Here is an 18,728-nt window from a genome sequence, read left to right as displayed (position 1 = left end):
AAACATTCCCTTCTTCCCAGGTACAGGCGTTCAATTTGTAACTGGTAAACAAATCCAGTACATTGCAGCTGAGGGGACCTACAAGCAAGCTTCTCAGTGTACCTTGCTGGCTTTTCCTTTTTTGCAATTGGCTTTACGTCACACCGACACAGATATGTCTTACGGTGACGATGGGACAGGAAAGGCCTAGGAGGTGGAAGGAAGCGACCGTGGCCTTAATTAAGGTACAGTCCCAAAATTTGCCTGGTGTGAAAATGGGAAACCACGGAAAACCATCTTCAGGGCTGCCGACAGTGGGGTTCAAACCCACTACCTCCAGGATGCAAGCTCACAGCCGCGTACCCCTAAACGCACGGCCAACTCGTCCGGTGCCCTGCTTCTAATGCACTGTGTACTAAAATGCCTTGACATACGCTGTCTATGCCTGATCGCATCAAAATCCACTTTGATGCAAACAAAACATTAAACAAATTCACGTTGCCAATGATGTTCACGTGAATTGAAGTGCTGTCTCCAGTTGTGGAAAAAGTTCCGAGACATCCATTTAGTAGATGATCAACATTGTGTGGGCTGTCCACACAAAACAACACCACCAAAAGACCGGTATATATGCTTATCCGCATGTAGACACCCTACACCACAAGCTTTGAGATACTACAGGAGTTACTGTAAGTACCCAAACTGTGCGCAATAGACTCGATGATGGTAGGTTGTATTCAAGAAGACCCCTCAGGACTCCTCTAATTCGACAACATCACAGGGTGGCTTGGGTTTTATGGGCTAGAGCACATCAGACTTGGACATGAGATCAATGGTCCAGAATGCTGTTCACTGATGAAGTGGAAATGGGATGATACCCTGATGAAAACTCTCTGCGCATATAGATGTTAAGAGGGGAATGTTATAATGATTCCTTCTCAGTAAAACGTCACCAAACTGAGCTCGATAGCTGCAGTGCTTAAGCGCGGCCAGTATCCAGTAATCGGTAGATAGTGGGTTCAAGCCCCACTGTCGGCAGCCCTGAAGATGGTTTTCCGTGGTTTCCCATTTTCACACCAGGCAAATGCCGGGTTGTACCTTAATTAAGGACATGGCCGCTTCCTTCCAATTCCTAGGCTTTTCCTATCCCATCGTCACCATAAGACATCTGTGTCTATGCAACGTAAAGCAAATAGCAACAAAAAAACTGTCACCAACACCTTGGTGGTTCAGCACGATTCTGTGTAGGCATCACGTTCAGCCACCATACACCACTGGTTCACATTCAAGGAAACATGACAGCCACAGCGTATGAACACAACATTCTCTGACCCATAGTTAAGTGATTTTGCGAAGAGTGTAGGAGATGGATTAATTCTACAGGATGGTAACGTTTGTCCACATCGTGTAGCAGCAGTGAATGGATACCTGGAGGGACATGGCATACGCATAATGGAGTGACCAGCCTCTTCCCCAGACCCGTACTGCATAGAGCATGCCTGGACCTTTTTAAAACAGCAATTTCCAACCATCAACATTGACCACTAATGATTCAAGCTCTAGAAAATGCTGCTGTAGGACCATTTGCCTCAAGAAATATTCAATAATTTTGTACTGAGTGACTTGTACATTCAAGAGTGCCTCAGGGTTCATGGAGGACCAACACGTTATAGACGTATGTGACTGCATCAGAAAATGTCTTTATTTTATGATATTCTAACTGAGGAGGTTTCTTAATTTATTTGGTTTAGTCACATACTAAATGTTTTTCTTTTCATACTAGGTCCAAATTTCCTGAGAAGTGTATGTTTTAGTCATTTACTATTCTGAATTTCACATTATATAATATCAATGGTGAAGCATGAACTAAGTAAGACGGTAGACAGAAATTTATTTTTTTTATTTAAACTATTTTAATCATACTATATATGGAATTTTGTTTTCGATGCATACAGATCTGTATTCAATATTATATTAATGACTTTGAAACTATAACAACCTATAGCGCTACATGCACTCGTTTCATTTCAAATATAGACTAAATACGCAGTGCGGAGTTGTCAAATAATAACATACTTTTAGTATTAAAAAATAGCAATATAATTTATTGTTATGTAGATTTAATAAGAGAAATAAGACACAAATAGATTTTCGTACAAGTCATCTTAAACAATATTCTTGTACATGAGTTCTATCCGTCTGTCCTTCATTTAAGCAAATATGTCTATTACTGTCTTCTTTTGCCTGCTGCCATTTCTTGATGGATACAGTACTTTTGTATCCATCTCTTGGCACAGGCCAGAGTAAAATGTAGCTTCCACTGAAGTCCCAGTCTCATCCATGGCTGTGACAATATGGAAGCTGCTGGGCTATGGGTGGTGCTGATTAATGACATTCAGAGCACAACTAGTGCATCTGAGTGCTATGAAAGGTGGGTGTTGCTCATAAGGTCAGTCGTGCTGCAATAGCACTTGCTGACCCAGTGAGGAAAGCAATGGCAAACTACCTCACTCCTTGTCTTGCCTAGTATGCCTCATTTTGGTGCTGCCATTGGTTTTTGCGGTTTCCTTATAACCGCATAACCTTTGGTGGTGCTATTTGAGGATCCAACCAGCCTCTGGGCTGATGACCTAACAGACAGACAGACTGTCTTCTTGAAGTCAGGCATCTTGCTATGATGCCACAGCAGTTCCTTCTCTATAGCTAGAGTTCCCAAGTTAGACAGCCTGTGGTTGGTCATCAAATTCCTCAAATAGGTTTGAATTCGTTTCAAGGTACTCATAGCACGTTCACTAGATACTGACGTTAACGGAATAGATAGCATCAATTTTGTTGTTTCCATATACACACTCTGGAGTTCATTATTAAGAATGTAAGCGAATAGTTGTTGGGGTTATACAGCAATACTGTAACTAATACTGGTGGGCAAAAAAATGCAAGTATTTGAAGGGTTTTGATGTTATCATTCATTCATTCATTCAGTGCAAGTTTGCTATATGTTGTACCTGAATATTATTATAACATTATTTTCTTTTTTAGATGTGTTTTATAATAAAGTAAATTCAAATTAATTACATTAAAAGAATGCTTGAGATGGTAGCCAATAAGAGCACCTTTATAACTGAGATCCAAATACTAGCCAATGAGAGCAAGAAGAGACGCTGGTAAGTCTGTCTACTGGGCGGAGAAATCTCGCTATATGAAAGTCATAGTTCCACAGTCAGTACCCCCAGGTAGTGGTAGTGTTGCTCTATCTGAAAGCTTTGAAAATCAAAGGGAACATACACAGAATGACAGAGTCTACTTTTGCCTAGGTGCTTCGTGTAACTGACGCAAGCTCGAGCATTGCCGAAGTGAGACGAAAATAAGTAAAGCGGAGAATACAATAATGTCATATACGTGGAAATGATTAATGTTCTAAAAAATAATTGAATTAGCTAGACAATTTTTTGTTCACAAAATGTTACGGGTACACACTGTCTACCGTCTCCCCTGATGCTTCGCCCCTGAATAATATGATATCGGTTGCATCTCAACACAAGGGAATCCAGTACATGCTTAATTTTTTTTTTTTTTATGAGTGTATACGGAAGCGAGACCTAGACACTCGGGCAAGCTGAGAGAAAAATGATTGTGGTCATTGAAATGCGGTGATACTGGAAGAGGTGCAGAATTTCCTGAGTGAAAAAAATGACAAAAAAAGAGATTCTCCAGAAGGTTAAAATGGTAAAGCCGTGCTTGTGAAACCTACAATTTGCAAGAGAAGACATGTATGGATTGGGCATATTCTAAGGCATGAAGGAATGCTGAAGATAATTCTTGGAGGAGCTGTGGAGGGAAGAAATGCTAGACAGACCAACATTGCAGTACATCAGTCAGGTCATGAGGGATACCAGTTATCACTCCTGCACAACTCTGAAGAGACTAGCTCAGGGCAGAACACAGCAAAAAGATGCTTCTACCGCCACAAACCAGTCTTAGGACTGATGACGCAAGAAGTAGTGCAATATAAAAATTGTTATTGAGGGCTACCATTTAAAGATACGAATGTGGTTCCAAGGGCTTTTTTGTTGAACTATTTATAATTGATATTTTATTGTTACGCAAGCCCATCTGGTGGCCATGATCATTAAAGCATTGAAGTCTAAATGATCTGATACCGTGGTTAGCCAGTTCAAGTTCCATTGGTCGAAAAAATTCACCATCAGAATGTTGACCGGCAGGGGAGGGGAGGTGGTGGTATACAATTTCTAATCACTAGATTGTGTGCCAAAAGCCTGGATTACTGGGCGAGTGTGTCAGTGCGACGTAAAAAAATGCCTGGATTAAATTCCAAATGTTTCTGCAGTACTCATATGGATTGAGGGCATATGGCGCTGTTGATGGTGATTCTTCCATCGGATGGAGACATTAAGCCTTCAGCAGACCCCTTGGTGCTATTCGACAGGAGTAGGCTATATGCTGGCACTAGGTTTAGCCCTCTCCCTTCCTACTACCATATATCACGTCATTTATTCCATCTCATTAACCCCTCTGATGAGGTTGACGTCAGGAAGGGCATCCAGTCATAAAAACCCCACCACAACAGATTCATCTCACCTCATACCTCATAGAAAAGCGGGACAGGGGTCGGACAAACAATTCTTATGCACATAGTTTGAGGATATCTTTGTAATGGTTTAGGCAGCATTAAGCCGAGCCTCAAGAATGGTCTTCCTGTACCGACTACAGGGTGGTTTCTACTGTTAACAAATATGAAGATGGATCAAATTTAAATGACAGTTATTTTTAAAAATTTGTTTATTTGCTTTTACAAGATAACAAAGTATAAATAAAATTTTCTACGTAAACTCCTCCTTTAGAAATGCACTTAGCCCAGCACATTGGCAGCTTCTGGATGCCCTCATTGTAAAGTGAATGGGATCATATCACCAGTCAACTGCGCACAAAATCTTCCATGGCTCTGTCATCCTCAAATCGTCTGCCTCCTCCTGTCTCCTTGAGTGGTGCAAAGATGAAAATCACAGGGCAATACGTCCAGGCTGTAAGGAGGATGGTCAAGAGATGTCCATCTCATTTCTTTCAGTTTCCGGTGAGTGAGAGTTGTAGAACGGGGCCAGGCATTGTCGTGAAGGATAATGACTTCTCGTATTGGTTGGTTGCATCGTTTGCAGCAATAAGGATGTCTAATCTGGTCACAGTAATATGCTGCATTGATGGTGCGATGCCCATGCAAAATTCAATATGCAAAACCACACGTCAGTAAAAAACCACAGTCTCAAATGTAAAAACACATGTTTAGTAGAGGAAAACGCCAAATAAATACACTGCAATAATTTTAAAGGAAAAGGCAACTTGCCTGTATTGTAAAGTGTGGGTGGGAAGAAGAAAATAATCTAACTCCTGCAAAACTTGATGTTTCTCAAAAATCTTGCTTTGATTCCTAAGAAAAACCTCCACAGGCATAACGTCTCCTTAAAAATTTCCCTAACACTACTCTTACCCACTTTAACTTCCTATGTTTTCCTTGAGAAAGCAAAGCAAGACCGTCATAAAATGTCAAACATTTCAGTAGTTTGTCTCACTTCACATTATCATAAACCCAAAATACTATCAAGTTTCATATTCCAGACTTGGACATTTTTTTTAAAAACATTACAATTATTCTTCAAGAAGTACAAAGCAATGCATTAATTATTAATATGTTTTTTAATTAAATAGTTCACTTGTAAAGTGATGTGTACTGATTGGGTGAACCAAAACCTAACATTGTTTCTTTATAGCAACAGGATTCCACTGATTACATGTAATTATTGGGACTACATTCCTCTTAATTTGCTTATTACGACTTTTAATATGCCATTTTTCAATTAATCATCACTTTGGATTCGAAGTTGCCGCATGATATTGACACTTTGTCGACGTAGTATGATTATTGTTAAGATGGGGAAGATAATTTATTTATTTAGTATCAATACGGATCTATACGATGAAGTTCGTAAATTGTACACGCCAAGTTACTGGTATATATTTATATTCATCATTCAGATGGCTGAGAACAGCAAGTGTGTAGTTTGAGGAGTTCGAGAGCAAAAGATTACGAGGTCGTCCAAGGAAGGGATGGATCGATCAGATTAGATATGATCTAGTTGGGTGAGGTCTGGATTTGCAGGTTATGGAAGAAGGCACCTACATGGACAGAAATAAGTGGAGAACGTTCATTCACCGCAAACGGGAAACTGGAGTTGGTTCAAAATGATGATGATTCAGATGGCTGAGACTAATCGTGGGCTCTAATGCTTCCTTAATTATTCTATAACTGTAAGATTAATTATATGATACCTTTTTTTCAGTATAATGTTATTAAAGGTTTTTTCTAATTTTGTTTATCCTGAATTACTTTTAACAGACTGAAGAATCACACAGTTTTAGATTAAAGAAGACGAAAATTTAAAAAATATTTTGAAATCCTTAATTACCCTTCAAATATTACTCTTATACACACTGATTTCCACTGTGCCAGAAGAGGTTAAAATAAGATCTCATAAAAATGATCATTATCTTTCCCTTATCCAGATCAGAGTAAACATGGCTCTTCCCTATTTTAATTTCACCATTACCATGTTCGAGTCTGGGTCCATAATATTCTAAATCAGATCCATGAATCATAATCAGGGCCTGTCTCTGTCTCTCATTCCTGCAATCTGCAATCAAGTAATTTGCATTGGGGAATGGTAATAGGTAAAATGATTAAAATCACACAAATATACACAAGTTGGATGTCCTGACAGCTGGTGGCTATTAATAGCAACAGAAAGAGAGTACTTCTTTCTTTCTTCATTTAAATTTACTTACCATCAGTTGATGTGATCAAAAGGACATCTGCTCCCTGTCTTATGTTGCTGCTACTGCCACTGCTAATTGCAATTCCTCCACTAGTTGCCTGACCTGGGTACCACTGCAGATCTGTGGGATAAAATTCTGGTGGGAGTTCTAAAACCTTATCAGTTGTATTCTTAACAAGATTCCATTTCAGAAGAACATGGTCATCTCTGAAAGAAATGAAAAGAAACTATAGTGAAATTACTGTAAAATAGAGTCACAAGGGGTAATGAATATTTTCTGCACTCTTTGAACACTGATGATGAGCACTGCCACTTTCATCTAGTTATTACTGCACCGGGCGGTACACCCCTACACCGCAGTTTTAAATTTTGCGCCAATAAGTCCTCCTCTACAGGAGAAACTCTGAACTTTAAAAACAGGATCAACTCATAAGTTTCTCAGAAGATGTCACTACCGTAAATTTTGTGATTACAAAGTTGTCAATACTGTGTGGATTTCAACTTGTTTTGTTTTCCATTGATCAAGAAGTTTGGACATTGTCTCATAGATGTCTCTACTAAAAATAAACTATGATCACGCACCCTGGTGCAAAGTGAGGGAACTTTCTTGACGATATTTTGTACTCATAAGTTTTCTTATTACTAAATTTCGTTCTTTCATTCGTGGGTTGGCAATATTAATCTTTTCTTTCCGCCAGTTTTGAAGTTAGCCAATCAATTATTTCAGTAATTAATTTTTGACCAATCGCGTCTTTCTTCTTCGATTTTGTGTGTAACTGTATACTGTAGCCAATAATTTTCTTGTCTCTGGGCCACTTCATCTACCTCTAACCTAGTGTATGGACATGTAGCAGGAGGCGGGAAGCGCCTCTTTCATCAGGCAGCAGCTCTTCAATAAGGTAATGGCATTTAACATCTTTATTTCTTGCTAGCTCAGAAGTTTAACCCTCGGGAAAGGTCCGAATCCCCTTTATAATGTAAACTTCCCGACATGTAATTTTTCTTTGCCGTTTGATGAAAAAAACTTCATTAAAATCTGTAACTGCAATTCAGGGATAGAGAGTGCTTTACCCTCTCGAGCTCCCCTTCATATTGGTTTGAGGTGACTACGTTTTGTAACTGGTTTTCTTCCTTTCTGTAATGTCTTAAAATGTTCTTATATGAGTCACCTCCATAGTTTGGGAATAGCCCCTGTTTCATCGGCCTAGTGCCTCTTAGGTTTTAAAAGGTTTCATGTAGGAGTGCAAGTACACGCCTCCATTCTACTTGGTGTTGTGGGCCATTTACTTAACGTGTTCTTTTCTGCTAAGGGCCAGTAAGTTGGTTACAAGATACTCCCGTTTCCTTGTAAGTTGTGCCTTGAGGGCAATTAATGCTAAAATCTGTTGTGGCCTTTGATAGGCTCAGAAAATTGAGAGCGGGTCAGCTCTTTTATTTGTGGTAATAGTGTCTCAGAGAGGCTTGATATTCAAAGTTGGGAGTAAATGCTCGATGTATGGAGGGGATTTCTGCCCTTTGGTAAATATGTGGTTGTGAGCTGAGAGCTCAGAAATTGCAAAAATTGGGGCTTGAAGCCCAGATTGTTAATTTGTCTCTAAATCTTGGCTTTCCTGGTCTTGTACCTGATTGTCAGTTATTTGTTGACTTGTTGTTATTTGTTAAATTTTGAAATTCTATGTGAAAATTGTTAAGTTTTGCTATTTTCAAAAATATAACCTTTAATGCAATTTTAATTCATATCTCGTCCTTGTAGTTAGACCCATTCACCCCGGCACCTTCTTTCACCTCTGCCGATCCACTAAACCACGATAACAATTACATTTTAAAAAGTTTAAAAACCTATGATGCTACAGCCCTGATATGCCTTGGCCTACCACGGGAAGCCTACAGATTATGAGGCAACATGGTTAGAGCGATGAATCCTCTCTGTCGTTAGTCTTGGCTTTCTCGGACGGGGCCATTATCTCACTGTTAGATAGCCCCTCAAATTGTTCTCGTAGATAGGTGGACTTTGAACCAGTCTCAGATCCTGGTAAAAATTCCTGACCTGGCTGGGAATTGAACTCAGGACCTCCTGGTTAGAGGTGGGCTCACTACCCTTATACTGCGGGACCAGCTAGTTGCTACATTAACTGATTTCAATTCAAATTCACTTTCCAGCTTTACAAAAGATATGTTGCTTAATATGAAGGACAAGAATATGATTGACTTAGACGTGTAAGAACAGGAACCATTTATGAAACAGAGTACTGTACTGACAGTAGGATTACCCAGCCTATAATCTACACTATAATGACTTTACACTTCAAACATCTTGGTGAGAAGCCAGTGACTGCTTATGTCACTCGGCTATTAAGTCCTCTATATTACCTCTGAGGTAATAGAGAAGAAAGACAGTCATTACTAGAGCCCGGATTTCCATGCACTATCAAATCTCAAAATATGCATGCATTCATGCACTATCATTTGGCGATACATGCACAATAAACTGGAAGATATGCACTATCAAAATTCAGTTCCTTTTGAAACATGAACAAAAACTACCCTAATTTCTCCAAATTGTCTTGATTTAAGCTCATCCGTTTATCATTCAGCACATACTTAAGCACAGAAAATTATCTTTTTACGTCACGAGAAGTGATAGATGCATAATTCAATGAAGACATTTGGACAAAGTGAGGTCAAATTGTACGTCTTTTGCATTTTCACCACAATACATCTTTTATAAGCTTGATGAATTCAAAATCAGTATTTCAACGAATTAGTTTGTTCAATTTATCTCTATCTGCGGCAGCTGCTTCTCCATGCGATGATTGCAGACACATTTGAATGTCCTCAATAAGTGGTAACGATTGCTTGCTGCGATAACACAGACGTGTGACGATTGAGACTTCCGGGTAGGACATTCCAGGATAACAATGGTAGAGGGTTCAATGAAAAACCAGAATTTGTAAGCTGCTATCCCAGTAACGCGGCGCCACAGAAGTGCGATACAAGGTTTCTTTTGTTCGTCTAACAGACGAAAAATGAGCTGTCAATGGTTAATGCACAATTTACGGTTCAATTTATAGCAATATACAACTGTAAAACTGGGACACCTTATTCCTAAGAATTAGATTTCGACGTGGGGCCTTCCGACTTACGTCACTGTTTACTCAAGCAACAGATAAGAAAGTGTTTGGTTAATTGCATTATACTGTAGGACCTGTACCGTATGTAGGCTACTAACTATGGTTGTCACATAGGATGCCAGGACTACATTCTCTCCGTCTCTCAGTAATAGACATACTGTAGCCTACAACGTGAAAAACTGTCCCAAATTCTGCAAACTAACATTCAGAAAGTGCACTATGATGCAACTTAACAATATATATGCATCAAAGTCAGAATAAAAGCCATATTATGCAATATTAAACGTCCAAATATGCACTATTAAATCCAAAATCTTCCAAATATGCATTATGCATGAGTTTTCTCCGAAAAATGCCAAAACATGCAAACATGCACGGAAAAAGAACGGTTATTTGGAATTGTTAAGCCGTAAAACGAATATTTGCAAAGTTTGAGAAGTGTAGCTAGCTTATTTAAAAACATGCATTTGCATGGAAATCCGGGCTCTAGTCATTACTTAACACATAACACTGTTCCAAGGAAGAAAGCAAGAGTCTAATGCCTCTCATCAGTCTGAGCTAATTGATGTGGGATGTTTAAAATATAAAGTTGCATCTGGGCTTCAATTAAAGCACAGTGTGACTGATCATAAGTTTTGATACATGTTCGTGGAAGGTTTGAACAAGTAATAGAAAGTGGAAGAGAGCTTAGTCAGAGAAAGCATGGACGTTTAACCCTCTTAATGAGCTTAGTGTGTGTGATGTCTGATAAGTCGAACGGAAGATCTGCAAAGAAAGTAGATAACCATGGCCTGTATAGTATGCATGATTTTTATTTTATTTATTTAAGGATATAAAGGCTAAGTTAAGAATGAACTTCACTGACGAAGCATAAACTGGCTTCAGTACTGGAGTCGTGTAAGGTGTATGGAAGAGGAGAGATTACCTAGGACAATAATGGGCTCGGCCATAGAGATAAGAGAGGTAGAGAGAGAGACCAAGATGACGACGATTAGACTCGGTTTCTAATGATTTAAAGATAAGAGGTATGGAATTAAACGAGGCCACAGATCTAGCTGAAAATACATTTTAGTAAATTCAAAGAAAGGCTATAATGAAATATGTATGAATTTATATTTATTTATTACAGTGTGTGTTCTCCATATCTTTTTTTAAAATTATTATTTAAAAATGAACTAGAAGAATTTAACTTGAACGTGCGATAAATATAAGAACGGCTGTTGCATTTGCCTCATATTTATAAATAAACCAAATTGCCATTAACTTTGGAAAAATATCAAACTTTTACTTTTATGCGACTGTCAGAATCAGAATAATGACCATAGCCATGGGATCTCAAGCTTTACACTAATGGGATGCAATTTTATATTTTAAACATCCCACATCAATTAGCTCAGACTGATGAGAGGCATTACAGACTATGAAAACTTTTTAGTCTGTAAAAGTCGAGAGCTAGACTCAGTAGTCAGAGAACACGGGCGATACAAGCGGGCCATGTAACACTAAAAAATCAGATGGTTCAACTTCAATAATGCTTATGTATATCAGCCGATGTCGGAATACAACAACTAAGCCAACAGTATACAAATGGCAGTTGAACCACACCAAAGAACAACAAAAACATTGAAACAGAAAGACCTCCAGCTCAAGACTGTTTTAACGATCAACATTTCACAGTTTTTTTAACGTTTGTCATGCTTTTTAAAAAAACTTTTTAGCTAACAATTCATTTTGTGTGTTTCCTATGTTTTAAAATCATTTTACATGTCTTAAAGAGGATGACCCAATGCCAGGTCGAAACATGTCTATTTATGTGTGAAGTTTCTACTTAATGGGACATAAAATGTATAGTATTGACTAGGAGGATTAAAACAGTTTTGTACAATTTTGTACGAAATGATGAGAGGCAGGCAACTATGTCACACAGCTATTACATCTTCTATACTAACTTTGAGGCAATAGAGAAGAAAGCTTCTGCCAGTCATTACTTAATATTACCATCACCTAGAGTTAACAAATTGAAGACAATGCCACCCTTTGTGGGGTGACGGATGCTCATACAAAATATCACATCACCCCTCTTGGGGTGACACGGTAGTGAGGCCATGCTTCTCAACTTCAGGCTATCGCGTAAAACTAGCACTACCATTTGCATTGCACTGCTTGTTCTTGTAAGGTGTTCATAGAGTGCAGCACAGTGCCCATTCCCTTCTCAGCACGCAGTGCATTGTGCAACAGACGATGGCATTTCAATGATATTTATCATACTCAACCATCAGAATTCAATTATTAATGGCAAGGAAAATAATGTACACTGGAGTCTACGATTGCTTTATTCTTAAGTATGCTATCAATCAATCAATCAATCAATCAATACTGATCTGCATTTAGGGCAGTCGCCCAGGTGGCAGATTCCCTATCTGTTGCTTTCCTAGCCTTTTCCGAAATGATTTCAAAGAAATTGGAAATTTATTGAACATCTCCCTTGGTAAGTTATTCCAATCCCTAACTCCCCTTCCTATAAATGAATATTTGCCCCAGTTTGTCCTCTTGAATTCCAACTTTATCTTCATATTGTGATCTTTCCTACTTTTATAGACGCCATTCAAACCTATTCGTCTACTAATGTCATTCCACGCCATCTCTCCGCTGACAGCTCAAACATTGCAACATTTTTGTAACGCTACTCTTTTGTCGGAAATCACCCAGAACAAATCGAGCTGCTTTTCTTTGGATTTTTTCCAGTTCTTGAATCAGGTAATCCTGGTGAGGGTCCCATACACTGGAACCATACTCTAGTTGGGGTCTAACCAGAGACTTATATGTACTCTCCTTTACATCCTTACTACAACCCCTAAACACCCTCATAACCATGTGCAGAGATCGGTACCCTTTATTTACAATCCCATTTATGTGATTACCCCAGTGAAGATCTTTCCTTATATTAACACCTAGATACTTACAATGATCCCCAAAAGGAACTTTCACCCCATCAATGCAGTAATTAAAACTGAGAGGACTTTTCCTATTTGTGAAACTCACAACCTGACTTTTAACCCCGTTTATCAACATACCATTGCCTGCTGTCCATCTCACAATATTTTCGAGGTCACGTTGCAGTTGCTCACAATCTTGCAACTTATTTATCACTCTATAGAGAATAACATCATCCGCAAAAAGCCTTACCTCCGATTCCACTCCTTTACTCATATCATTTATATATATAAGAAAACATAAAGGTCCGATAACACTGCCCTGAGGAACTCCCCTCCCAACTATTACAGGGTCAGACAAAGCTTCACCTACTCTAACTCTCTGAGATCTATTTTCTAGAAATGTAGCAACCCATTCAGTCACTCTTTTGTCTAGTCCAATTGCACTCATTTTTGCCAGTAGTCTCCCATGATCCACCCTATCAAATGCTTTAGACATGTCAATCGCGATACAGTCCATTTGACCTCCAGAATCCAAGATATCTGCTATATCTTGCTGGAATCCTACAAGTTGAGCTTCAGTGGAATAACCTTTCCTAAAACCGAATTGCCTTCTATCGAACCAGTTATTAATTTCACAAACATGTCTAATATAATCAGAAAGAATGCCTTCCCAAAGCTTACATACAATGCATGTCAAACTTACTGGCCTGTAATTTTCAGCTTTATGTCTATCACCCTTTCCTTTATACACAGGAGCTACTATAGCAACTCTCCATTCATCTGGTATAGCTCCTTCGGCCAAACAATAATCAAATAAGTACTTCAGATATGGTACTATATCCCAACCCATTGTCTTTAGTATATCCCCAGAAATCTGATCAATTCCAGCCGCTTTTCTAGTTTTCAACTTTTGTATCTTATTGTAAATGTCATTGTTATCATACGTAAATTTTATTACTTCTTTGGCCTTAGTCTCTTCCTCTATCTCGACATTATCCTTGTAACCAACAATCTATACATACTGCTGACTGAATACTTCTGCCTTTTGAAGATCCTCACATACACACTCCCCTTGTTCATTAATTATTCCTGGAATGTCCTTCTTGGAACCTGTTTCTGCCTTAAAATACCTATACATACCCTTCCATTTTTCACTAAAATTTGTATGACTGCCAGTTATGCTTGCCATCATGTTATCCTTAGCTGCCTTCTTTGCTAGATTCAATTTTCTAGTAAGTTCAGTCAATTTCTCCTTACTTCCACAGCCATTTCTAACTCTATTTCTTTCCAGTCTGCACCTCCTTCTTAGTCTCTTTATTTCTCTATTATAATAAGGTGGGTCTTTACCATTCCTTACCACCCTTAAAGGTACAAACCTGTTTTCGCATTCCTCAACAATTTCTTTAAACCCATCCCAGAGTCTGTTTACATTTTTATTTACCGTTTTCCACCGATCATAGTTACTTTTTAGAAACTGCCTCATACCTGCTTTATCAGCCATATGGTACTGCCTAACAGTCCTACTTTTAAGACCTTCCTTTCTATCACATTTATTTTTAACTACAACAAAAACAGCTTCATGATCACTAATACCATCTATTACTTCAGTTTCCCTATAGAGCTCATCTGGTTTTATCAGCACCACATCCAAAATATTTTTCCCTCTGGTTGGTTCCATCACTTTCTGAATCAGCTGTCCTTCCCATATTAACTTATTTGCCATTTGTTGGTCATGCTTCCTGTCGTTAGCATTTCCTTCCCAATTGACATCTGGCAAATTCAGATCTCCCGCTACAATCACATTTCTTTCCATGTCATTTCCCACATAGCTGACTATCCTATCAAATAATTCCGAATCCGCATCAGTGCTACCCTTTCCCGATCTGTACACTCCAAATATATCAAGTTGCCTATTATCTTTAGAAATGAGCCTTACACCTAGAATTTCATGTGTCTCATCTTTAACTTTTTCGTAGCTTACAAATTCTTCTTTCACCAGAATGAAAACTCCCCCTCCCACCTTTCCTATCCTATCTCTACGATACACACTCCAGTGCCTTGAGAAAATTTCTGCATCCATTATATCATTTCTCAGCCATGATTCAACTCCTATTACAATATCTGGTAAATATATATCTATTAAATTACTTAATTCTATTCCTTTCTTTACAATACTTCTACAGTTCAACACTAACAATTTTATGTCATCCCTACTTGATTTCCAGTTCCCTGTTCCCTTATCACCGCTCCCTAGGCCATCCCGTTTCCCTGAATGTACCTCCCTATTACCCTTCCAAACAAATTTCCTAACTTATACGTACCACTGCGGTTTAAATGAAGGCCATCCGAGCGCAGATCCCTTTCTCCTACCCACCCATTAGGATCTAGAAATTTCACTCCCAGTTTCCCACATACCCACTCCATAGTCTCATTTAAATCCCCAATCACCCTCCAGTCAGTATCCCTCCTACACAGTATTCCACTAATAACAATCTCCGCTTTCTTAAACTTCACCCGTGCTGCATTTACCAGATCCCACACATCTCCAACTATGTTGGTACTTATATCAGTTTGCCTTACGTTGTTGGTTCCAACGTGAAACACTACCACCTTCTCCTTCCCCTCCTCCCTCTCTTCTACTTTCCTCAACATCTGCCTCAACCTAATTCCTGGATAACATTCTACCCTGGTTCCCTTTCCTCCACACACTTTCCCCACGTGTCTAACGATGGAATCCCCCATGACCAGAGCCTCAACCCTACCCACCTCATTTGATCCCCTCCCCTCCTGGTCAGCCCTATCTTTCCTGATAGCTGCAGAAGCTACTTCCTCCTCCCTTTTCTCCTTCCCATGACCCTGTTCCACCTGTCTTTTCCTATCCTCTACTCTACATTTCCCTTTCCTACCTTTTCCCTTCCTCCTACTTCCACGCATCTCAGCAACAGTTCCCTGTCCCTCATCTTCCCTCTGTTGTTCTACCTGGAGTGACTCGTACCGATTTCGCACAGACACCTGTCCTGAATTCTGATCCTGAATAGAGCCCTTGGCCTGCAATCTCCTTCCCCTTAGAACATTAGACCACCTGTCTTCTACAACTCCTCCCTTTCCTTCCCCTCCCTCTTGTACACCTACTGTAACCTGTACATTGTTTGAGGGAGTCCTATCTTCCTTCCCGTCTTCTGTGAGAATCTTAATTATCTCCCTCAAACTTTCCAACTCCTCCCTCATACCCCTCAATGCCTCACCACACCCACAATAAGTACACTCGCGCTCCTTAGCCATTCTTTACGGGGGGAAAATTTTAAATTAAAAAATAAAATAACTTATTTGCAAAAAAATAAATGAACGGAGGGATATATTGTCTGGGATAGTACACAACAATAAGGTAATTAATATACGACTACACTACAATACTACTTAGTCGTGCTCTATTTTTTTTATATTTTTTTAATTTTTATCCTACAACCCCTAACAGGATAAAAGCTGCTGTTAATTACTGAATATCGAAAGTAATACACAAGAACTACACAATTCCAAACTGCAATTAAGCCTATCCTAATTTCAACAATATTTTAGTAAGAGTTTCTACGGATACCTCTACCACACCAGTACTACACAAATATTTTACAATAATAAAATAAGCACACTAAATTCTAATAGGATATTACTCGTATACTACTGTACAGTACACTACAGTAATTTTTAAACTACTTTCAGACGTATCCTAATTACGATACCGGTACCGTACCCTATGTCACTACTAAGCACAACAGAAATGAAATTTGCAAGAACTACTGTACTCAAAGATTACCAACGAAGCTAAATGCTTAGACAAATTATTATTAGTATTACGGTCTAATAGATATACACGAAAGATAACACACGAATATAGCACGCAAGATACGGCACTATCTAAATGTACTGTATCTATACTACAATGTATCTACACTACACTACACTGCGTTTGGTTAAATGCTTAAGTATCAAAAGGATTGCCGTACACGAAGAAAAACACGAATATAACTGGCAAGATACTATCTAATATATTAGACCTTATCTTCACTACAATTCTACTGAAATGTGGTTATGTGATTATTACAGCTGGTGGATTACTATTATTTTCCCTACTCCACGGGACGGAGAAAAAAAAAAAAGTGTCCTTAATTAGGCCTACTGAAAAATACGAGGTTGTCTACAATAATTTCTCAAATATTTCTATCAAAACTACTACTACTACTACTACTACTACTACTACTACTACTACTACTACTCCAGGGACTTGAACTGCAATTACTGGGATATATGAACTTTATTATTATTAGCTAACCGCTCATAAATACTGAAAGATCGAGGGAGCGAAATATAAATTACGGATACTAACTACCTACTCAGAAGTACAAATGAATGGAATACAAGGTCAGCTGATTTTTATTTATATTTACTTGGCTACACTACACCCTTTGTTCACGACTTTAGCCATTGTTACATCACTCCAGAAATTATTATAATTAGACCTACAGTACTCCATTGTTCTAAGGAAAGTTAAACTGATAAAAAAAAAAAGAAGGAAACAACACAGATGCCGATAACTTATAGCCTATCATGCTAGTCATTGAAATTAGGAAAGGATAACAATTTTTGTATTGGGCAAGTTAGCCGTGCGGTTAGGGGTGTGCAGATGCGAGCTTGAATCTGTGAGATAGAGGGTTCAAACCCCACTGTTGGCAGCCCTGAAGAGAGTTTTCTGTGGTTTCCCATTTTCACACCAGGCAAATGCTGGGGCTGTACCTTAATCAAGGCCACGACCACTTCCTTGCCACTCCTAGCCCTTTCCTGATCCATCGTTGCCATAAGACCTATCTGTGTTGGTGCGATGTAAAGCCAGTTATAATAATAATAATAAATTTTTTGCAAGATATAAATCACTTGTGAAACAACTCATAGTGAGGTTTGCATAAGAATGTTTTGTCCGTGCAATATTTACAGTGCATTGTAACTTTCTTTGCTTTCCTTGCAGTCTCCCAAACTCCAGTTTCATTAGCGTCTTTGTAGCATCTGCTGTAGTATTTTCTTCTCTTACGTGTGGAATTTCCTGCCTTTTCTGCTTTTTCCATCTCCACAAGATGTGACGAGGTGTTTCCACTTCATCCAACAAGCACATCAGTTCAAGAGCACATTTCTCCTTGAAGGTAGTGATGGACAATTTTTTGAAGCTTTGCCACTGTTTGGTAGCTTCTGAAAGCAATCCACGAATTCACCAAGCTTGTTCGAATTAGCAGTTCCATCGCTACTGTACCTTGTGATACCACCTAACAGTTTTTTTAACAGATATATTACAGGATGATAGTTGATCAGATACATTAAAGCCAGGCTTTGCTTTGTTGTAATCATTCATTCATTTCAGTGTCCGGTCAGCATTTCCAAAATACTGCAGCTGCGATGGGCTTGTTGTTTCCTCTAAAAACATCTTGTGATATGCATGGGCTGTCCAAGAGGGGACAGATAAGTAGGTGGCTTGGGTCTTGTTCAGCACTACATTTACATAAGGTGTCTGCGTTTGCTGGAAGGATCCCCCATTTCTTCAGGTTGGTCTTGAATCGAGGGACACCCACTCTTAAGCGGCTGCGGGACCTCCGTACAGGGTAAGGTAGGTCGGTGCCAGAAGCTAATTCTTCTTTTGGTGACATAACTGTGGGCATTGAGCTCCTCCATCTGTTAAGATGAGTTGTCCCTGGTTTTCCCTCCAGTGGCAGGGTCCTAGCAAGGAAGCTCTTGTGGAATCTGAGGCGAGATGTTGTAGCTCGGTGACTATGGAGTAGATGCCGATGGTCATTCTC

The 18,728-nt window shown here is 39.0% G+C and overlaps 1 protein-coding gene across 1 annotated transcript in view; it reads right to left on the bottom strand.

The window, feature by feature from the left end:
* Oseg5 (intraflagellar transport protein Oseg5) overlaps positions 1–18,728 on the bottom strand; it is a 192,033-nt gene that overhangs the window by 171,233 nt on the left and 2,072 nt on the right. The window contains exon 2 of the mRNA XM_067151262.2: positions 6,835–7,031. Within this exon, the coding sequence (XP_067007363.2) occupies positions 6,835–7,031 (197 nt within the window). The remainder of the gene's footprint in view (positions 1–6,834; positions 7,032–18,728) is intronic.

This window comes from Anabrus simplex, chromosome 7 (genome assembly GCF_040414725.1).
Source record: "Anabrus simplex isolate iqAnaSimp1 chromosome 7, ASM4041472v1, whole genome shotgun sequence".
NCBI lineage: Eukaryota > Metazoa > Arthropoda > Insecta > Orthoptera > Tettigoniidae > Anabrus > Anabrus simplex.
The sequence above is the reverse complement of the archived record's forward strand: the minus strand, read 5'-3'. Positions and strand labels throughout refer to the sequence as shown.